Source organism: Hippopotamus amphibius, chromosome 1 (genome assembly GCF_030028045.1).
Source record: "Hippopotamus amphibius kiboko isolate mHipAmp2 chromosome 1, mHipAmp2.hap2, whole genome shotgun sequence".
NCBI classification, from domain to species: Eukaryota; Metazoa; Chordata; class Mammalia; order Artiodactyla; family Hippopotamidae; genus Hippopotamus; species Hippopotamus amphibius.
The window spans coordinates 150,841,335-150,864,693 of record NC_080186.1 but is presented as its reverse complement, the minus strand read 5'-3'; the positions used below and the strand labels follow the sequence as shown (position 1 = coordinate 150,864,693).

General features: G+C 37.0%; 1 protein-coding gene across 4 annotated transcripts in view; it reads left to right on the top strand.

Moving 5' to 3' along the window:
- G3BP1 (G3BP stress granule assembly factor 1) overlaps positions 1-23,145 on the top strand; it is a 32,882-nt gene extending 9,737 nt beyond the window's left edge. For all 4 annotated transcript variants that reach the window (XM_057730474.1, XM_057730444.1, XM_057730465.1 and 1 more), the window contains 11 exons: positions 4,721-4,833; positions 8,071-8,152; positions 8,626-8,799; positions 11,122-11,212; positions 12,144-12,237; positions 13,483-13,684; positions 14,942-15,043; positions 15,287-15,398; positions 15,602-15,730; positions 16,121-16,230; positions 19,522-23,145. In XM_057730474.1, coding sequence (XP_057586457.1) covers positions 4,739-4,833; positions 8,071-8,152; positions 8,626-8,799; positions 11,122-11,212; positions 12,144-12,237; positions 13,483-13,684; positions 14,942-15,043; positions 15,287-15,398; positions 15,602-15,730; positions 16,121-16,230; positions 19,522-19,728 — 1,398 coding nt within the window. In that variant the 5' untranslated portion in view covers positions 4,721-4,738 and the 3' untranslated portion in view covers positions 19,729-23,145. The remainder of the gene's footprint in view (positions 1-4,720; positions 4,834-8,070; positions 8,153-8,625; positions 8,800-11,121; positions 11,213-12,143; positions 12,238-13,482; positions 13,685-14,941; positions 15,044-15,286; positions 15,399-15,601; positions 15,731-16,120; positions 16,231-19,521) is intronic.
- The last annotated feature ends 214 nt before the right edge of the window (positions 23,146-23,359 follow it).

Sequence of the window (23,359 nt, the reverse complement as noted above, 5' to 3'; positions counted from 1 at the left end):
TTGTGGTGCACAGGCTTCTCATTGTGGTGGCTTCTTTTGTTGTGGGCTTCAGTAGTTGTGGCACATGGCCTGAATAGTTGTGGCTTGTGGGCTCTAAAGCACAGGCTCAGTAGTTGTGGCACATGGGCATAGTTGCTCCAAGGCATGTGGGATCTTCCCGGATCAGGACTCGAACCTGTGTCCCCTGCATTGGAAGGCAGATTCTTAACCACGGTGCCACCAGGGAAGTCCCAGGGAAAGTATCATTTTTAAAATGTGTTTTTCTTGTCCCCTTTGTAGAGTACAATTTTGGCATATTATGACATTCACAATATTACAAACTTGGATATAAAATTAGTGGAAAGTAAACTTTACTGGAAGTGAGTGATTTCCTCCCTCTTCGTTTTCTTCCTAGGTCCTGTTTCTTTCATCATTAATCTTTCTAGACTATAATGATTTCAGTATATATCATCTTTGGGAATATTACTTTTGAGTAGTTTGTAATATATACCCCAAAACGTTTATCCTGTAGATCTGAAAGTGTTACAAGGGAGTGATTTCCAAATTGGAATTATTTGGAATGTTCAGCGAACTTATTGTGTCTTGGGAAAGTGGCATGTATCTTTTAGGAGGTCTTCCTATCTTTACATCCAAATGGGAAAGGAGGAATATCTGTTGATAATTAAAATAATTAAACAGACTATCTAGTCTGTTTCCTATTTCACATTTTGGTACAGGCTTCGTAGTCCAACCAGTAATGTATCCGTTGGCTTATGCTGTTATATAAGGAACAGCCAGAATCCATAGTATTATATACATTTGCATAATGTATACATTGTTTCAGGAGTATTTAATAAATGAGGAAGGATCTCATGTATTTTTAGCATGTATTTTCACTGGTATGCATAGTTTCTAATTGTCATAGTGGAGCAGTAACTGGTAAAACATCAGCTTTTCTGAGGTGATGCCATTTGATTTTGTTTACTTTCATTATTTTAGATTTGATAGAATTGAGAGTTCTAATGAACCAGGGTGAGAAAAAAGACTTTATTCTCAGGACGCATCCTATTAGTATACATATTTCTCATAGCTTCTGTTTTATGTTTGGACCAGAAATAAAGATGGAGATTTCAGGGAGGTGATTTACCAGATAAGAATTTTTTAATGAGAATTGATTGAGTCTGTTTGTGTAGACTAAATCTTTTGGGCTCAGATTGCCAAAATTTTTTGCATTGTCTTTTTTGCTGGGAATGAGACAAGGTTATTCACAAAACTTTCAGTGTATGGTCTTAGATTACTGAAGAACTTACCTAAACACTTAGTAGGCACTGGTGCTATTTGGTGATTCAGTATTCTTAATTATTCTAAAACATTTTGTGATGTCTTCAGGATTTTTTTAAAATGTGGAAGCATTTATTTTTTTTATCTATTTTTATTTTTTATTTTTGGTTACTTTGGGTCTTAGTTGCTTTGCATGGGCTTTCTCTAGTTTTGGCAAGCAGGGGCTACTCTTCATTGTAGTGCGCAGGCTTCTCAGTGTGGTGGCTTCTCTTGTGGAGTGTGGCGCTCCGGCTTCAGTAGTTGCAGCACTCGGGTGCCAGAGTGCGCAGGCTTCAGTAGTTGTGGCGCATAGGCTCTAGGGCGCACGAGCTTCAGTAGTTGTGGTGCACAGGCTTAGTTGCTTCGTGGCATGTGGGATCTTCCTGGACCAGGACTCAAACCTGTGTCCTCTGCATTGGAAGGCGGATTCTTAACCACTGCACCACCAGGGATGTCCTTGGAAGCATCTTTATTTAGATTTTTTGAGCCATAATTTACAAACCATAAAATTATAGAATTTAAGGGTTCACTTTGAACAGTTTTTTAGCTGTATACAGGTAGCCATCACACACATATACAATCCTCTCACTCCAGCCAGTTCCTCTCAGGTCCTTCCCAGTCTGTTCCCTCTCAGTCAGCTTCTGTTTTTTAGCACCTTAGCTTAGTTTTCTCTTTGGCCTTTTCTTAATCACTGAAAAAAAAAAAATGTATCTGCTGTCGTAATCTGAATTCTGGACAGCCTGACAGTTCAACCTGACAAATGGATGATCAGGAATCTGTTTTGCTGGTGTAAAACTCTAACCTCCATTTGTGTTGAGGATGACAAATGAAAGAAAATTTTTTATTCCTGAGTGTGCCAGACACTCTTAAGTTTTCAGGCTAGAAAGTTGCATAAGAAATGGTCTCTATTCTTAAGGAACTTACCACTTAAAAGAGGCTTGCAGCCTTCTTTCAAAATGTTATTTTTATCTCGCCGTGACTTACATAGACTTCTTGAAGCCTTTGGCTATTTTAAGAATCACTCCTTTCTTTTTTTAAACATTGAAGAAATATAGGTTCTTTTCAGTAAAATGCTATGTGCATTTAGGCACATGGGGTATTATTTTTTCTTTTTTTCTCAATTATTAAGATATAATTGTCAGAAATACTATTTTAAAAAAAAATATTTATTTATTTGGCTGCATTGGATCTTCCGTTGCTGCGTGCGGGCTTTCTCTAGTTGTGAGCGGAGGCTACTCTTTGTTGCGGTTCGTGGGCTTCTCATTGCAGTGGCTTCTCTTGTTGTGTAGCATGGGCTCTAGGTGAGTGGGCTTTAGCAGTTGCAGTGGGTGGGCTCAGCAGTTGTGGCTCGCGGGCTCTAGGGCACAGGCTCAGTAGTTGTTCCGTGGCATGTGGGATCTTCCCAGACCAGGAATCGAACCCAAATCCCCTTGGCAGACGGATTCCCAACCACTGTGCCACCATGGAAGTCCCCAAAATACTATTTTTAAATACTGCTACTATTTCCTTTGAGCTGATTGGTTGGTATTTATTATAGAAGAGCTTAAAGGAGAGACTTGAGCAGGAGTTTCCACTTTAATGGGACCATAGTGTGAATATAAGCCTAGGAAGTCTGTAAGGCCATTTGAGGTAACCCTGAAATAAAGTATCATTTGTTTGGAACATTTTAAAATGCTAATTGAGAATCTAGTTTGCAAAATATTCAATTATATTAAACTGTTAAACTAATAAAGAAACTTGGTGAATAATATGGATTTTTTTGACAAGCTTTAGTATTATCAGTTGAAGAAAAATTCACAACTGAGGTAAAGGTAAATTTACTATATAAATATGTTTAACTTTCTTGGCTTTATGGCAATGACCTGAAATAAAACATTGATGATAATGGTAATCAAACTGATGAGTTTTTTGTTTTTTATTTGAGTAATCTAGATAATCTCAAAGGGAAAGGAGAGGTTCTAGATGTGGTCTATAAGTTTTTGTTTTTCTTACCTTTGATACATAACCTGGAGGATTTTCATCATTTTGCATGGGAAGATTGGATGAGGGAAGCAGTATTTGATAAAATATTATTTAGAAATTATAAGAGACTACTTGACAGTATCAAAGGATGCAGTTAGGTTGATGTTATTAGTCTAGTTTCTTAGATTTTGGTGAAACAAGTAATAAATGGCACAGGTATTCAGGAATAATGCAGTCATGCACTAGATAAGGATGAATATCTCTACAGGTTGCTTGTGCAGGAATTGACCAACCAGACTCAATCTGTTTTGCCCATTCTTTAAGAAAACTGAAATACAGTTTTTCTTGTTTTTCCTTTATAGTGTAGTTAATTAAGTTAATTATATATACATCTGTTTGCTTTTATGTTTATAAAGTTCAGGGTGATTTTATCTCCTCAGATGAAAAGTTGGATTATCTTATGCCAAATATTTTTTCGAAAGGGTTTTTTTTTTAAGTAATAACTGACAGTAATTGAGAACTTATTGTGTGCCAAGTACCTTTCTTAACACTCCAGCATACTCACTTTAAGTCATAATTTCGAGGTGCTAGGGATTATTTTGTTGCCTAAAGAAGCATCTTGTTATTTTTTGCCTATTTTATTTTCATCTTTTTGGTTTTGTTTTAAAATAAGCATGTTTAGATTTTTTTTGTTTTCTTTTTTAAAGATAGTAAAAATTTTTAGTTTGACTAAAAATGTGTTAGCATGTGTATGTGTTGTCAAAGCTATATACTTCTCACCCTTGAACCTAATATTGCCATTGTAATATGTTATATTACAAGTGATACACCCTTAATTGAGTTTATTAGCTTGGGAAAGTTATGATAGGATGCATGTTAGACATACATACCTTTGATGTTCTTTTTAATTTTTTTTAATGTTTATTTGGCTGCATTGGGTCTTAGTTGCAGCACATGGGATCTTTCATTGCAGTGTACTGGCTTTTCTCTAGTTGTGGTCCTTGGGCTCAGTAGTTGCGGTGTGCAGTCTCTAGAGTGTGTGGACTTGTCTGAGGCATGTGGGGTCTTAGATCCCTGACTAAGGATCGAACCCAAGTCTCCTACATTGGAAGGCAGGTTCTTAACCACTGGACCACCAGGGAAGTTCCACCTTTGAGGTTCTTATATTCAGTTTAAGAAAATTGAATATTGGGAATAATGGTGAATTCTTTGCAGTGATTTTTTTCCCCCCATAGCATTCATCTGATTACAGTAAATTTGAATTTATAAAATCTCACAGGTCTGTGTGGGTTTTGTTTGTTTTGTACAATGTTTATTCCTTTTAAAAACCAAGAATTGCTGAAGTGATCTTGTTGGTCTATGAGTCGATCTCAGCTAAGTGATTCGGTCTTCTCCCCTGCCCCTTTCTCTTCTTGTACTTGATCTTCCAGGTTGAACATATTTGACCTTTTTTTTCCAGGTTGAATTGACCAAAGCAATGGTTATGGAGAAGCCTAGTCCCCTGCTGGTTGGGCGGGAATTTGTGAGACAGTATTACACACTGCTGAACCAGGCCCCAGACATGCTGCACAGGTAAAACCTTTTTTCCCCCCGAGCATCATCTAATGCTGTGTTTTAGTTTGTTGGTATTTATCCTTAAGATTTTCTTATCATACGCCTTCTAGGGTTGTCACATAAAAGTGCTTCGTAAGTACCAAAAAGTGGTGGATGGTCAAATTATATAATAGTAGGATATACAAATATTATTTAAAAATTAGACTGTTACCTAGGTATTATCAGAAGAGTAATGCTTGAAAATGTAAATATATATGTGTGCTTTGATTTTTGTTTTTTGTTTTGCTGTTTTTGGTGAATCATGAATTATTTAGTGGGAATGTATTGAAGAAGATACAAGACTGTTCTTTTAATGAGTTTTGTGTTGGTATGCTTTAAAAAATTGGGGTATCTTTTTAGTGGAAATGATTTATATGCTTGTGAATTAAAACAGATGTATGAAATAAACATGGGAGTCTTTAGTAAAACAATGCTAACAATTTTTCTATGTAGATGCAGATATTTTTATTATACTGTGTTTTAGCTTTTTTACTTGATAATTTTTTTTTAATTTATTCATTTATTTGTTGTCTGTGTTGGGGTTTCATTGCTGCACGTGGGCTTTCTCTGGTTGTGGCGAGGGGGGCTACTCTTCATTGTGGTGTGCAGCCTTCTTATTGCAGTGTCTTCTTTTGTTGTGGAGCACGGGCTCTAGAGCACAGGCTCTAGAGCACAGGCTCAGTAGTTGTGGCACATGGGCTTAGTTGTTCCGTGGCATGTGGAAGCTTCCCGGACCAGGGATCGAACCTGTGTTCCCTGCATTGGCAGGCAGGTTCTTAATGACTACACCACCAGAGAAGTCCCTACTTGATAATCTTTGATCATCTTACAAGGATAGTACACGTGTCACATTAATTTTAGTATCCGCCTACAAACAAAGCTGCATTATATAAAACTCTTAAGTCTATTTATGTGGACTTACTACAATATGTTTTAGAAATTCTGAAATGTGTATTTGTTGGACCAGAACTATTTTTTCTTCTTTACCTTGCTAGCTTGCATATTGGCTACCACATGATTATTAGGTGTAAAAGAATATTTATAAATTCGTTTTGAGTCCTTGCTCTGAAAATGGAAATTACCACTTTTTTTTTAAGGCTTTACAATTTCCAAAACACTTTTACCTGTTTCTTGATCTTTATAAAAACCTCTTGGTAAGGCATTGTAGGATGGTTAACTTCATTTTACAGATAAAGGCATGATATATTTCAAGTGATGAAAGGGAAGAACCTACAACCAAGAATACTCCTACCCAGCAAGGATCTCATTCAGATTCGAGGGAGAAATCAAAAGCTTTACAGATAAGCAACAGCTAAGAGAATTCAGCACCACCAAACCAGCCCTACAACAAATGCTAAAGGAACTTCTCTAAGCGGGAAACATAAGGGAAGAAAAGGACCTACAAAAACAAAAACAAAACAATTAAGAAAATGGTAATAGGGACATACATATCAATAATTACCTTGAATGTAAATGGACTAAATGCACCAACCAAAAGACACAGACTGGCTGAATGGATACAAAAACAAGACCCATGTATATGCTGTCTACAAGAGACCCACTTCAGCCCTAGGGACACATACAGACTGAAAGTGAGGGGATGGAAAAAGATATTCCATGCAAACGAAAATCAAAAGAAAGCTGGAGTAGCAGTAGTCACATCAGATAAAATAGACTTTAAAAAATGTTACAAGAGACCAGAAAGGACATTGCATAAAGATCAAGGGATCCATCCAAGAAGAGGAGATAACAATTATAAATATATACGCATCCAGTATAGGAGCACCTCAATACGTAAGGCAAATGCTAACAACTATAAAAGAGGAAATGCAAGGCAGAAATAGAGACACAGGTGTAGAGAACAAACACATGGACACCAAGTGGGGAAAGCGGGGAGGGTTGGGGGGGATGAAATGGGAGATTGGGATACCAAACTGTACACTCTAAATATATGCTGTTTATTGTCTATTAACTGTATCTCAATAGAAGATCTTAAAAAAAAAAAAGGAATAGGCAATAAAGAGATTCGGAAAAAACAAACAAAAAAACAAAAACCTCTTAGTAAGGCATTATAGGATGGTTAACTTCATTTTACAGATAAAGACCCTAAGAGGTTAAAATTTGCTGGTATTCACACAACTATTAAGTGATAGAACAAGTCTCTAAACCTTTCTTTCCCCCTTTTTGTTGTTTTTTTTTGTCAGTTGTATTCTGTGCCTTTAGAAGTTAGGTACATTTGGAATTTAAAGCGGGGCGGCGGGGCGGGGGCAGGAGTTGAAACAAACTAACCAAATAGATTACTTGTCAGTATTATATATTGATTGGAACATCTTCTTTTCACATTTCATCTCTGAGGTACATTTTAGATACAGTGAAAAGTGGATTAGCCAGTAGTGAACTGATTGGCTGACATGCAGCCTTTTGATAACACTAAAAGTCAAAAGGTAGTTTTAGGATCCTTCAGGGCCTAGATCTGTCCCTTTTGGGGGGGGCAGCGGGCAGCTGGAGAAAACAGGATGTAGAATGACATGTAGGGGCTCCTTTGTGAAAAATTGTTCATCTGGAGTACAAGTGCCAAGAAAGCCTAATAGTGATTATCCCCAAGCTAGGGCACTTCTTATGTATGTGTGTGTGTTTGTGTGTTGAGGAGGGGAGGGCAGGGGGTGCTGGCGCTTTCCCAATTCAGTATTGTAATGAAAACGAATCAGTCGAGGATATAGATGAATTAAAGCTATAGAGAATTAAGTCTGACGCTCTTAATGTGTCAGCAAAAATTGTTAAACTACTCCTCAAACCCATCTGCCTGAGTTACTGGGTTTTTAGTGGGAACTCATCACATGCATTCTCACATATAAAAGGACTCTCCAAGTCTATAGAGAGTAAAGATGTCCTCATCTATATCAAGACTGCCTGTGATCTCCTTGAGTGAAAACAGGAACTTGTATTTTACGTGCCCTTCCTATAAGAACAAGATCCTTCCCAACACAATCATCCTCTCCTGAAGTTTGTGACTTGTAAAAAGTCCTTGACCAGTTTCATTACCATTCAGTAAATGTTGTGACATGTAGGGGATGGGTATATGATTGCATACAAAAATGAAAAAGAACACATTTCTGCCTCCAAGAATGTACTAGTGAGGCTGATGGGTTCAAACATGAACAATAAATACCTGGTCTTAGGAGACTTGAATATGACAAGTATCTTTCTGTTTTACAGATTTTATGGAAAGAACTCTTCTTATGTCCATGGGGGATTGGATTCAAATGGAAAGCCAGCAGATGCAGTCTATGGACAGAAGGTAAGCATAACAGGCTTTATGTGAGCTGTTGAGCAGCTAGAAAATAACCCATAGAATTGAGGTAGATACATGCTTAATATGTCTGTTGATATTTAAAGATCAAATTTCTCAACTTCGTTTAGAAATTTAGGTATTCAGTAACTACTTGATTTCTTTGATAGTCATTGAAAAGCTTATAATGTCACTTTGTTCGTTTTGTATGATATATTCTGAAGTTTTTTTTTAATGGTGGAAAATAATTGATTTTCGCATGGGGATCATCTGTTGTAAACATTTTTAGGTATGTTGATTAAGGACAATAATTTTAAAAGATCAAGGTGTCACTGGGAATATACTATACTAAGGCAAATTATAGTAGGGTCTGTGTAGTTTGTAATTTAAATGTGCACACTTAAATGCTCTATCTTTGTTGTGTTAGAAGGTTTTTTGTTGTTCTTGGAGATTCTGCATTAACTGTTGCCTTGATTCCTTAGGAAATCCATAGGAAAGTGATGTCACAAAACTTCACTAATTGCCACACTAAGATCCGCCATGTCGATGCTCATGCCACTCTGAATGATGGTGTGGTGGTCCAGGTGATGGGCTTGCTCTCTAACAACAACCAGGCTTTGAGGAGATTCATGCAGACCTTTGTCCTTGCTCCTGAGGTATGGAAAAAAAACAATGAAAGGTTGTACATGTCTTTTTAAAAACTGTTCACTTTGAAATTTTAAATATACAGAAAAGTTGAAGTAATAGTATACAGTAGTAACTCCTACATATATCTTACCCAGAACCACATTTATGAACACATTTATAATTCTTCTATTTGCCTATCATTTTTAATTCTAAACTATTTGAAAAAGTAACTGTGCCTAGTCATCCTTAGATACTTAAGTGAGCATTTCTTAAGAATAAGGACTTCTCTTATGTAACTATAGTACAGTTATCAAATTCAAGAAGCTTTTGTATTACAATTATCCATCCATAGTCCATATTTAAATTTTAGTTATTGCCCCAAGTAATACAAAGAATAATACAAAAAATAGTAATTTTTTTGTCCTCGTCCAAGATTTAGTTAGGGATTACACATTGCAGATAGCTGTCATGTCTGTTTAGGTTCCTTTAATCTGCTGTAATTCATTAATCTTTTGTTTTTCAAAATGTTGACATTTTAAAATTAATTACTTTTATTTATTTGTTTTGGCTGCATTGGGTCTTCGTTGCTGCACGTGGGCTTTCTCTAGTTGTGAGCAGGGGCTACTCTTCCTTGCAGTCCGTGAGCTTCTCATTGTGGTGGCTAGAGCGCAGGCTCAGTAGATGTGGCATGTGAGCTTAGTTTCTCCGCGGCATGTGGGATCTTCCCGGACTAGGGCTCGAACCTGTGTCCCCTGCATTGGCAGGCAGATTCTTAACCACTGTGCCACCAGGGAAGTCCAGTATACTCTGCTCTTCATCAAACTTTTAGGCACTAGTTTTCACATTGATTAATTGTTGCCAGAATCAACTGCTACTCTGATAGGTAAAAAGGGTAATCATCTAATTCTTTCTTATTCTGTTTATTGGTTGGTTGGCATTCTAGTGTAAAGAGTGTGGTGCTCAGGCTCCTCATTGCAGTGGCTTCTTTTGTTGCAGAGTACAGGCTCTAGGTGCGTGGGCTTCAGTAGTTGTGGCACAAGGGCTCAATAGTTGTGGTGCATGGGCTAGGAAGTCCCTCTCTAGCTTTACTCTTAAAATAATTTTCTGTTGACGCATAGTGAGTCTAAAATCCCTGCATTTTACTGTTTAAATATAAAATAACTCAGCTGTGTATTTGAAAAATGACATGAAGTCATTTTAGTCATGTTTTTTTAGAGGAAGCCTTAGATTATCTGTAGTGTTAAAATTGTTGATGGAGGGTCTCCCAGGTGGCACAGTGGTTAAGAATCTGCCTGCCAATGCAGGGGACACAGGTTCCATCCCTGCTCCAGGAAGATCCCACATGCCTCGGAGCAACTAAGCCCGTGTGCCACAACTAATTGAGCCTGCACTCTAGAACCTGTGAGCCACAGTTATTGAACCCCTGTGCCGCAGCTACTGAAGCCCAGGCACCTGGAGCCTGTGCTCCACAACAGGAGAAGCCACTGCAACTAGAGAGAGCCCATGCAGCAACAAAGACCCAGAGCAGCCAATAAATAAATAAGTAAATAAATAAATAAATTTATTTAAAAAATTGTTGATGGAGTTCTAAATATTCAAGGAGTCATGGGATGATTAATAATTATTCTAAATTTAGTTCTTTTTTTGCCCTTAAAGAGGAAGATTATAACATTACCATAGTGCAGTGGATTGTTACATAATAACAATATTCAAAGCTCTAAAGTGTAAGTTGGTATCCCTCATTTTACAGATGAAGAGACAGCCTTAGAAATTGAATGACTAGTAAATGACATAGTTGGATTTTGACATAGTGTGTCTTATACCTAGGGTAGGCAAACCTTTTAAGCTACACCATGTTGGGTGCTTGTGTCAATATTATTAGATACAGATTTAGGGAGTTTTAAAAATATCTATTGCAGTTGGTAACATGTATTTATTGTTCAAGAAATGATTTGAGGTTTGGGCTTTGGCATCTTAAATACTTAGAGTTTGTCAATTCTTGGATATTTGTCTGGTGGTTTTTTAAGCACGTAAGTATATTTGAGTGTAGTTCTTAACTGCCATAATGTAGAGGAGGGATCTCTTCAAGCTTGGCCTTATTAACATTTTGGGCTGGGTAATTCTTTGTTGTTGAGATTGTCCTGTGCAATGGAGGATGTTTAGCAGCGTCCCTGCCCTCTACTCAGTAGTTGTCAGTTCTGCTCCCCCTTGGGAAAACTGAAATGTCTCCAGAAGTTGCCAAATGTCTCTTGGTGTGGGCAGTATTGCCTTTAGTTGAGAACCATGGTGTAGAGTGATTTGAAATTTTGAAAGTCTGCTGAATAAATGAAAACTTTTTGTTGGCATTGCAGGGCTCTGTTGCAAATAAGTTCTATGTTCACAATGATATCTTCAGATACCAAGATGAAGTCTTTGGTGGCTTTGTCACTGAGCCTCAGGAGGGTAAGTTTCTTGTCTAAATATTTTTGGGTGGCATCAGATTGACTTGAAGAGAGTATAAGTTTCTTGAATATTTTCATAATTCTCTGTATTTTGCATCAGTAACTTTTAATTGTCAAGACATAAGAAGTGTTGGAGATTTTAACCTACTTGAGACTGACAGGTTATTCTACTTCACTGATACTGGTAGAAGACATCAAACTCCTAAGTCAGGAGTAGACAGGTTAGTGTCTTGGCCACAGTTTCTGTAGGACACTGCAGAAGTTTAGATGATACCTGCACTGCAGAGAGGTGCATTACTAGAATGGAACCCTAAGTTTCAGGAACCAAAACCTTATAATGGACAGCAAACATACCTACCCATTGCTCTGGAGAGAGACACTGTTTTCCGAGTGTTGCTGTATAAACATTCCTAAAAGATAGTCTGGAACAAAGGGTAGCCATTGCCTCAATTATAAGATATGCAGAAACACAAGAGACCCATGGAGAATTGTCTCTAAACTCTAAGAGTAATTAGTATTTTAGTGTTTTCTATAAGACTGAGAATTCTAAGTGTTGTATTGTGTAATATAATAGCCTTCCAGATACATACTTTAGGTACTTTTGTTCCCATTTAATAAATTAGGGCACTGAAATGCACAGAAGTCATTTGTCTGATATCATATTCATATAGCTGGTTAGGTGGTAGAACCTTCGTTGGATTACTGGCAATATGGCCTCAGACTCCATGCTTGTAACCCAGACATTACAATAGCCTAATTCTGTCCTTAAAGCCTATGTCATGATTTTACTCAATTGGCCTGTTTTCCTTATGGTTTTATGTATGTGTACTTTTCTTATTTCATTGCCTTTTTAATCATGATGAACATTGTGAAAGTGAATATATTTGTGAATTAAGTGAGCACAAATATGTTAAGTTTCTTTTCTCATGTAGAATCTGAAGAAGAAGTAGAGGAACCTGAAGAAAGACAGCAGACACCTGAGGTGGTACCTGATGATTCTGGAACTTTCTATGACCAGACTGTCAGGTAAGGGAAACTTTGTTCATCTGTCCAGAGCTGCATGAGAATTTGAGTTGTTTAGTCTTTCTCTTTTTTGGAGGGCAGCCATAATGCTCAGAATTATCTCAGAAAATAGCGATAATTTCTCAAAAGAAAGGTTTTGCTTTTGGTATCTGACATAAATATATAACTTGTTTAATAGAGATTGCAGTCTGAGGACTACTTAAATAGTATCCATCAGTTGCTTTTCGGTTTGGTTTTTTCTTGGCTGTAGGTGAAAATAGATTTGGGATTTATCAAGTATTTAATACATCAAGGCATGTAGCATTAAGTGCTTTGAGAGAACTAGAAGGTGTACAAGGACTTGGGCATAAATTGAGAGACATTCAGACGTGAGTTTAGCAATAAAGAACTTCATTTATTAGCGCAGATAGTAAATGTGTGATTGTATCTTAGGTTTTCTTTAATCTGTAACTGGAATGAAAATATGTTGTATAGCAATAGAAATTAATATTTACTTGTTGCCCTTAATGTTAATATTCAGCACTTAAATGATGCTTTCAAATGTGTCTCAGGGTGTGGTGGTAGAACTGACTTTACTCATCTGAGTTGCTGGTTGAAAATGAAGATTTGTTGTCCTTCTACAGACCTACCAAATTAGAATTTCAGGGGGAAAGCAACTGCATGCAGCTTGTTAAAATGACTTATGTGGAAGTTTAAGAACTATTCTGAATCACAACTGAGGTTTTTTTTTCTTTTCCTCCAGAGTTCTTTGTGTGTCTTTGTTATGAGAAAATGTTTTGATAGTCCACAAAACATAAAATTTACTTTCTTAACCATTTTTAAGTGTACTTTATAGTAGTGTTAAGTATGTGCACACGGTTGTGCAACAGATTTCTAGAACTTTTTATCTTGAAGAACTGAAACTACCTATTAAACAACTCCCTCCCCCAGCTTCCCACAGCCTATTAGAGTTTTGTGATATTGATAGGTAAATTGTAATAATTTTGTGATTCTGAAAAACACTTGTCTGTTTCATTTTGACCTGTTTGATGCATTTGCTTAATCAGAATTTAGCAAATCCGACTGCATTTAAGATTTGCTCATTGAGAGCTTTTCTAAAAAGTTGTCTAGTTTTAATACTCAAATACATAATTCTTAGATCTTTTTGGGGAGAAGGGAACTATTTTTTTTTTAGGTTCAGGTCTCTGTAGGAATTTCTTGCTAAATCAATGGAAGCAGAATGATATGTCTCAAATTTTACTGTGAAAGCAATGACTTAGAAGAACATTTAGAAGAACCCGTTGCTGAACCAGAGCCTGATCCTGAACCAGAACCGGAGCAAGAACCTGTATCAGAAGTCCAAGAGGAAAAGTCTGAGCCAGTATTGGAAGAAACTGCTCCTGAGGATGCTCAGAAGAGTTCTTCTCCAGCGCCTGCAGACATAGCCCAGACAGTGCAGGAGGACTTGAGAGTATGCAGCGTGTCTTCATTTTTATTCTGTTTCTATCTATTTTAAAAAAATCTCTCTTCTCTTTTATTGTTGTTTGGTTGACTTTCATAGGTGCGTTTTCATATTGGTTGTTCAGGGAAATTTCTTCCATATTGAGCCATACCTCGGTTAAGAAGATGCATATTGTGTTACCAAATCAAAAGTAGTTTTTTCCCTCCTTTAAGGAAACTTGATACTTTTTAGAGCAGAAATTTCAGGTGCTATTTTATCACCATATCAACAAACCCTCTTTTTAATATTAAATCTTCCAAATTGCACATTATTGTGTGCTTGTTAAATAAGTGATAGCGTGTCTTTAAAAAATAACATGGCACACTGTTGTGTGCTGCACTTTTCCTTTTCTGTGAAATCTAATTGAGGACAACTTTAGAGTAGAAGTAGAAATAAATTGTTGAAATATAACTACTTTTCTGATTAAAATAACTGATTTAAAAAGTTTGAAGCTTTTCAGTTACTCCTCATGAGTCGCATCAGGATGGTATCAAGTGAACTCACAGAACTTTTACAGTTGATGCTCTGTGAAGGAATATGTTTTAGTGCTGTATTTATGGGGCTAGGGTTCTTATGTCATTTGTCTAACAGTTATTTCAAGTGTCTCTGTGCTAGGCGTTGTTCGAGGTAGTTGTTCTAGGTATGGGAACTGTTGATAACATGGATAGAGTTCTTGGTCTCTCTGGCAGCTTGTAGGTGAGCAGGGAAGAGAAATGGTGAAATGACTTCAGCTTGCAGGTGGAAAAGTAGGTTGGCTGGATTGAGAATGAATGACAAGTTAGGTGGCTTAATTATAGTAGTCCTGGAGAGAGGTAATGACATCTTGGATTAGGATCATGGCAGTGGAGATGGAGAAGAGATAATTAAGAGGAAAATAACAGGATCTGGTGATTTTTGTCATTGAAATAATTAAAGAAATTCTAAAGTTGCTGTAATTGGGTTATAGATTGAGAGAATCATAGGAGGAAGACTGGTTTTGGAAAGAGAAGTTGCTTTGATTCACAGACTGTAGCCTCACATATTTTGCTGATACTTGATAATTAGTCCTAAGGAATTTTAGTACTAAATTTTAAGTAGTGGGGAAAAGGAATCTTAAGTTACTTATAAGTTCCATCTTGCCTCTGAAAATGTGATGTGCATATAATGTACAAGAAATCAAAAGCTAATAGCTTTTATACTGTTTTGATAAATAGTGTAATCAACTAATGTTGGCATTGTTTTCCTTAGACCTTTTCATGGGCATCTGTGACCAGTAAGAACCTTCCACCCAGTGGAGCTGTTCCAGTTACTGGGATACCACCTCATGTTGTTAAAGTACCAGCTTCACAGGTGAGTTTCTAATAAGCTTGCATATTAGGCAAATTTACTTGTATTTTCATGTGATTTTATTTCACAGAGGTTTAATGAATAAAGCGGAGAAGTGTACAAGGTGATTTTTAATTTCTTTTTTTTTTTTTTGGTGAGAGACCTCTCATTTTCTAGTTTAAATGTTATTGTTAGCTAGGACACTTCACAAGAATAAAGGTAAGCTTGCTTTGTTTTTACACAAAAGTTAATGTATGCATTTTTCAGCCTCGTCCGGAGTCTAAGCCTGAGTCTCAGATTCCACCGCAGAGGCCTCAGAGAGATCAAAGAGTGCGAGAACAGCGAATAAGTGTTCCTCCCCAGAGGGGACCTAGACCAGGTGAGAGCTCAGAAAGGTGGCTTCTGTAGTCTGAGCCTGTTGAGGGTGACAGCTTGTTTTGGGAGGGCAGTTGATATTTGCATATACTTAGATTTAAAAAATACATTGTGGAGTTGATGGAATTAAAGGGTAGAGAGAACTGTTGAACAGTCACTGAAAGGTGTCTTCTTTCTCATTATTTGCTGTTTTTGTTTCCTCTTCAGTCCGTGAGGCTGGTGAGCAAGGTGATGTTGAACCCCGAAGAATTGTGAGACATCCTGACAGTCACCAGCTCTTCATTGGCAACCTGCCTCATGAGGTGGACAAATCAGAGCTTAAAGATTTTTTTCAAAGTAGGTTATTGAGTTTTAAACACTAGAGTCGTCTAATACAGTGCTGTCCAACAGAAGTAAAAGATGAGGCACCCGTGTAATTTTGTTTTCTAGTGACATTTTTAAAAGGCATAATTTCATTTTAAAAGGATAATTTAATTTTAATAATAGTTTATTTAACCCACTGTATCTAAGATATTATTTCAATCTGTACAGACGAGATATTTTCCATAATCCTAAGTCTTTGAAATCCAGTGTGTATGTTGTACGTAGGGCACATCTTAACTTCGGAGTAGCGACAGTTCACGTGCTCTGTAGCAATGTGTGACTAGTGGCTGTCATTGGACAGTGTGCGTGTAATATTTAAAGGAAATGTTCTGAGTTATTTGAGAATCTGTGTTTCACTTGCAGGTTATGGGAATGTAGTGGAGCTGCGTATTAACAGTGGTGGGAAATTACCCAATTTTGGGTTTGTTGTGTTTGATGATTCTGAGCCTGTTCTGAAGGTGCTTAGCAACAGGGTAAGCAGTTTTTCATCTTGATTTTTTTTTTTAAGTAATGTATCTTTGGTCTTTTAATTTATTCATCCTTAAAACTATGTCTTATATGTAAAGTGCAGTTTATTCCAACATGTTTGGGTAATGTTTTCCATCATGTTTAACTGTTACTAAAAGGACTGCCTGGGAGTTTAGAAAAACAGAACTGCCATCTAAATAACTTACTTTTAGAATAAGTACATGATGTAGAATGAAATAACTATGGTTACCAATGCACTGAAATTTATGCAGTTCCTTTCTTTGGTAGCAGCTTGGTGCGTGTAATGTTACATTACTTTTACTTTTAGAATCAGTTTGTTTACCAGGTATATTTGCAGTCTTCATAAGTAACTGGGTAAAGCTATGAGGAGCTTCTCCTTTTGTTCTATAAGTTGTCTGGGTTTGGAGTCACCCTACCTTAAGGCACTTTAATAATAGAGGGATTTGTAGAATCAGAATCTTATTTCCATGTTCTTAAAGAGCCCTTTCCTTCCCCTACATCTTGCATTAGTAAAAAACATTTTCTGTAGTAGTAGAGAAGAAGAAAGGTGTAAATATGGTTAATTTATTGAGATGGGTGTGGGATTTTTTTTTTTTTAATTTATTTACTTATTTATTTATTTTAGTTATTTGTTGGCTGCATTGGGTCTTCGTTGCTGCACACGGGCCTTCTCCAGTTGCTGAGAGCGGGGGTTACTCTTCACTGTGGTGTGCAGGCTTCTCATTGTAGTGGCTTCTCTTGTTGTGGAGCATGGGCCCTAGGCACATGGGCTTCAATAGTTGCAGCACATGGGCTCAATAGTTGTGGCTCACGGGCTCTAGAGCACAGGCCTAATAGTTGTGGCGCACAGGCTCAGCTGCTCTATGGCATGTGGAATCTTCCCAGAGCAGGGTTCGAACCCCTGTCCCCTGCATTGGCAGGCGGATTCTTAACCACTATGCCACCTGGGAAGTCCTGGGTGTGGGATTTTTAAGACCTCACTTTTTTTTTCAATTGAGGTGAAATTCACATAACATAACCATTTTAAAGACTACAGTTCAGTGGCATTTAATACACATTTTTGTGCAACCATTACCTATCTAGTTGCAAAACATTTTCATCAAAAGTAAGTCCCTGGGCTTCCTAGGTGGCGCAGTGGTTAAGAATCCGCCTGCCAATGCAGAGATCACGGGTTTGATCCCAGCTGCAGGAAGATCCCACATGCCGCGGAGCAACTAAGCCCGTGTGCCAAAAAAAAAAGTAAGTCCCTTACCCATTAAGCAGTCCTTCCCCCATATCCTCTCTCCCCAGCTCCTGGCAACCACTGATCTGCTTTCATTCTCTGCCAGTTAAAACTAAACACATTTTATTAAACCATATTACTTAGAAATGTTGTAGATCATTATTTCCCAGAGGTGCTCCAGAACCTCTGATGTTCTCTAGAATGTTGATTGGTATACTGCAGAGTTTAATGTAGTGTAACATTAAGCTAGCCTTAATCTGAAATGGTCATTATCTACCACACTGTTTGACCACTGTGTTTTGAAGCATCTCCTGCAAAACACCAAGCAATGTGGAGAGAATGATGGTTTATCTAATCCAGGACACAGAATACTGAACCCAGAAATGTCCAGTAGGCTTTGTTGATAAATCCACCGTTGAGCATGCAGTAGGTCCAGTGGCCACACTTCTTGGTGCAGCCTTGAATTTGTATTTTATTAAATGGTATGGTATTCCCAGTGGGGCCAAACAAGGTCAGACCTGTTAGCTTGCTTCCTAGTTAATTATCCAAGATGAAGGATTTGGTGGGTAAGTCATGGCGTCTTTATACATAAGAATTGTTGAGGTAAATTTCCTCAGAAAGTGGCTATATGTCTGGCATCCTTTTCATTCAGATTGCTTCTATCCTTGTGATAACTCCTTAGAAGTGTCTTCTTCCATAACTACCTTTTAATATATCTGCAGTCCTAACCTCTCCTCTTATCTTTCAGACTTTAAATCATTTTTTTTTCCATTGTGTCAAGAACATTGCCAGGAACAGCACTTCACATAAATGTGTGTGATTTATATACTGTGTATATAAACTATATTTATAAATATTTATAATACTTGTGTTAATATTTATTTATAAATGTGCAAATATAAGTATATATTTAATCAGAATTTAAAACAAATTAGAATCAGAGCTCAAAAGAGGCTCCCTGCCCCACCCCCATGCAGGTTTCCTCACGCACTTTCAAATCACTCCTGTGTACTTTGGAGACTTCGAATGTGGCTTGTCTTTCCCTCACCTCACTGTATTGGTAGAAGTCTACTGTACTCCCTTCAGTAGTTTCTTATGAGTACAGAAATAGCTTGTAGAATATGACCGTGGTGCCTGACCATGCTGTGTAGTTCAAAGCTTATGTTTTCCTGTCAGGATGCCTTGGTTTACATTGCTCTTCTGTCACTCACTAGCCCTGTGACCCGTGCAGTCTATAATGTTCCTTAATCTTCCTGGCATGTAGTTTGCTGGTCTCTATAAAACAGGTGTGGTAACAACCTTCAAAGGTTGTTGGGAAGATTAAATGGGATAATAAAAGTTAAGTTTATAGAATACTTCTCTGTATAGTAAGTACTGGTAGGTATTTATTTAAAAAAATATTTCAGTTAGAAAACCACTGAGTGCCAGCATGGGGCGTAAATTGAGTTTATTGGAATCTTAACCCTTTGTTCTCTTGGCAAAAAACAAGGCCCAAGACTTGGTGGGATGTATTTTTTTTGCTGCACTAAGATCTGATATCTTTATTATCTTCAGTATTTTCCTAAATTCTGTTAAGGCAAATAGCATTTTGTTAAGGTTATATTTAGATGAAATTCATGATGTTTTTGAGACGTAGATGTACTTTGCATGAACATTAGTAGCAAAATTTTTCCATATTAGGTGATGATGAAATTTTATTCTAAGCCTCCCAATCCATGGAGAAGGTGGCAATTTTTATTTTTGTTCCATTTATATAACTCTATGGGAATATAAGACGTCTTTAATAAATGCTGAGAATTACTTTTGCTGCTGCGCTATTTAAATTGACTTTCTGACTTTTGAACTAGCTTGCATAACTAAACTTTTTTCCATGTGTCTGTTAATGGGAAAATTATGTCTTCTGAGTTTGAGAGGAAAACTGAACTGTGAGAATGTAGATGATTTGTAAGCTGCTGGTTCTTTGTTTTGTCTTTGTTTTATAGCTTTGTTTTGTCTTTGATAGTCAGTAGCCCATAAGCATTCTGTGTAAGTCTGTTCGCCTTGATTCTTACAGCCCATCATGTTCAGAGGTGAGGTCCGCCTGAATGTGGAAGAAAAGAAGACTCGAGCCGCCCGGGAAGGGGACCGCCGAGATAACCGCCTGCGGGGACCTGGAGGCCCTCGAGGTGGGCTGGGTGGTGGGATGAGAGGCCCACCCCGTGGAGGCATGGTGCAGAAACCAGGATTTGGAGTGGGAAGGAGCATTGCTCCGAGGCAGTGATTTGTTCTTCACCGATCTTCAGACAACAGTACAAACCCTAGCTCCCACAGAATGGTGAAGTTCTTCAGCCAGCCTTTGGCATCTTGGAATATGACCTTAGTCTATTCATAAACTGCTTAAGTTTGTACAATTTTACTTTTTGTGTTAATGGTGTGTGCTCCTTCCCCAACTCTCTCCTCTCACCTTTTAGTCCTTCACTTCCAATTTTGTGGAATGATATTTTAGGAAAAATGGATTTTTAAAGAAGAAAAAAAGAGACTGAATTTCCTTGCTTTATTTGCATATACAGACTGGATTTTTTTTTTTTAACAGTTTCCCCAAAGAAATGTGTCTCACTTATTACTGACATTTGGTATGTTTCATTCATTGGAATATTTCTTACTTATTTTCTACGTGTTTCAAAAGCCTCTGAGAATTACAGGATATGATAAACATTTTGAAGGCAGGAAAAACCCAAATTGTTTCTTCGAGAGTCATGACTACCTTCTGGTGTGGAGAAATTGCCGTTGGAAAAATTGACAATTTTGATTCTCGCTGGTATGGTTAAAAACTGAATAAAAGGTGTTAGTGGAGTTTTTCTTTTGATACGTGATCACAAAACAGTTCCAAAACCTACTGCTTTTACCACTGAAATTGTGAGATAGGTTTTAAATGTCTAGAATGCAGCTAATAAGCTTTTCTTGAACTGTTAGATTTTTTTTGAAGTAGAGTTTTTTCATGTTTAATTTGTATTTGTAAAAAAAGGAAAAAAACAAAAAAATTTTCAAAATCTGAATAACACAAAACCAGAGCAAAACTGCTGTGCCTTCTATTTATCTTTGATTCCAGTCTTGGCAATTGTTTAAAGAAAAATAAAAACAAAAAACAAACCTTAGATTTGTTCTATCAGGTTCAGAGTATGTTGGGAATTATATAATCCCTTTTTCACCCTGTATGTCTTGTGTTATGCCTTATTCTGAAATTGAGTCTCAAACTGGAATGCCTTTGAGGACAGATGCTTCCATAGAGGTCCTTTGATCTGAATAGTTAAGCATTTGTATTAAGTTTTATTTCAGTGTCTATTCAGAATTCTAATCATAGCCCATAAGAAAGAATGTGACTTTAATATTGGACTTTGCTGGTGTGCTTGAGTGTGTGCAAGTTTTTTTTCTTTAAATCATAGCCATATGGTAAATTTTCTGTTTTGTTATGGTTTCCTTTTATTGGTGGGCACGCAGTGGGTGTTTCTTGGAAATGGCCAATTTTTATTAAAATGTTTCTGGAAGAAAATTTAATCTGGCAATATAGACTAATACTCGTTTTGCATAGTATGTTACTGTTGAGTGCTGTGTGTGAGATGGGTGAAGGTTTTGTTTACATGTTTGTGAAGCAAGCCTTTGTGTGATAACTTATCATTATTAATTGAAAGGCAATGAGGTTGTCAAATTTAACTTATTTATTTTCTTCTCAACAGTATTCATCTTTAGGACTGTTGTTTGAGGATAATATATTAGTAGGAATAGGAATGTTTGTTTTGCTCTTATTGGGAAACAAGTTTGCTGAAGGGTGTAGTCTTAAACTAAAATGAAGTTCGATGTTATCAGTTGGTCCTCAGTACCCCAGATATTTGAAAATTGGCAACATCTCCTTCACATAAAGACACATATAACTGAATCACATGGCTGGGTTTTGGGTCAGTTTAAATAACTAATTGGTAACCACTTCATTTGGTCCAGGCCAGTGATAATTGGAAGAAATTCAGCTTGTACTTCTGTAGCTTATATTAAGCTTGTGGTAGAAAGAAGAAAATTTAGCTGGAGTTATTTTTGAGAAAAAATTAAGTTGCAGTAATTGTTAGGTGATAAATTTATAAATAACCTAGAAATCATTTTTTGTAAGTGAGTACTAGACCATACATTTCAAAATGTTCTTCCTCCTCAGAGCAGAGCTTTAAGGGCACTAACTAGATGCAGTGTTTCTCAACTTGGGGCTGTTATTATATCCTCGAGGACGTGCAGAAATGTGTTGTTCTTCGTGGATTAGGGTTAGAGGGAGATGCATACCCTTCGTCTGGAGTTTGGTGGCTGGGGCCCGTGATGCCAAATACTCTTTGAAAATGAAGCAACCCCACTGAGAACACAGGTAGTCTTTACTCCTATAATTCATGGTGGGCAGAATGGTAGAATAGGGCAACTGGAGAGAAGACTCATTCCTTTGAAATAGAGCCTCAGAAAAATAAATTAGCAAATAGAAATCTTTCTCAGGAGTTTTAGTATGTTACTACTGTAAGTAATTAATCTCAACTTTCCTTTATTTGTATCAATTGTGCTTATTTTTTTAAAATTTGGAAAGGTAGTAGTAATATACTAGATGCTGCTTGTAATTTATTGCAGGGGATTACTGCATAATTTCAGAAGAGAAAAGGTTGCTTCAGTAATTTCAAGTCATCATAATTGGGATATTATGGTGTTTTGACTGGCATAGGAGTTAGCATCATGGTTAACACTATTAAAAGTATCCAACTATCATTGATTACATTATTGCTGATGAAATAAACACGTCACCCTAGATACACATATATTCACATGTTTCACAGTTAGTGAAAATAAAATAGGTTAGGGCAAGGTTTTCTGTAGACAGCATCGACTCATCACATTCAACATAATTTTTCATCTGTAGGATGGCCCAACATGCAGTTCTTTTCTACTGAGCTTAAAACCCTTCACCCATGAATATTTTAGCTAGGTAAGACTAGTTTGGTTCCGTGGGTCTCAGTCATTTAAGACCTGTTGAAAATAAATAGGCCTTGGGCTGTACTAAAATAATTTTGTTTGCTTTTATGCCAAGATTGGGCTTTACTTGTGTTTCCTGTGATCTCAACTTTTTAGCTATTGCTGGGGAGCAGTAAAATGGATAATGGAAAAATAAGTGTTTGGTTTTGGATGAGTAGTTTACTACCACAGCATTAGTTGAATTGCACTTTAGTTTTAGGTTAGACAACTAAATTTTCACAACTATACCCTGTGGATTGGATGAGATTTCCCCCAAAGTAATAGATGAAGAAATGATGTTAGAGGCCTCGAAGTCATTCATGTAACTAGGAGCAGTATCCCAAACTGATACTTTTTCTCCAGAACCGTAATGACTACCTGTTGATATTTGAACGACATTAAGGGAATAGGGCGTGCAATAACTGCAGTATAGAGACGTGAGTCTGCATAACATTGGGATCAGGGTTAGCATTACTGTTCTCCACTTCCTTTAGGGTAAAGTAGATACGTAAACGTTGATTTGGTAGAGCTTTTGATTTCCAGGCTGTATGGTAACACAGTAATATTCAGTTAGTAGATTATTTTTTCATCTGCTTTGATGTTACATTTAGTGCAATTTAATCTAGACATGGAAGATAATATATTTATCATAGCATCATCCAGGTGAGTTTCTGACAGTTGTATTTTGTGTTTATAACTGCCATCCTCTGTTGCTTTTCTTCATCCCTTTATTTGAAAACCCTTGTAGAGTTTAATGATTTAGTGGAAAATGTGTCACTTTATAGAAAACAATTTGTTAGAATTTATATGAAAATTTTTTTCTCTGAGGGTTAAATTTGTAGACCATTGTTGTGGCTTATTTTAAGTAAATGGTTGCATTT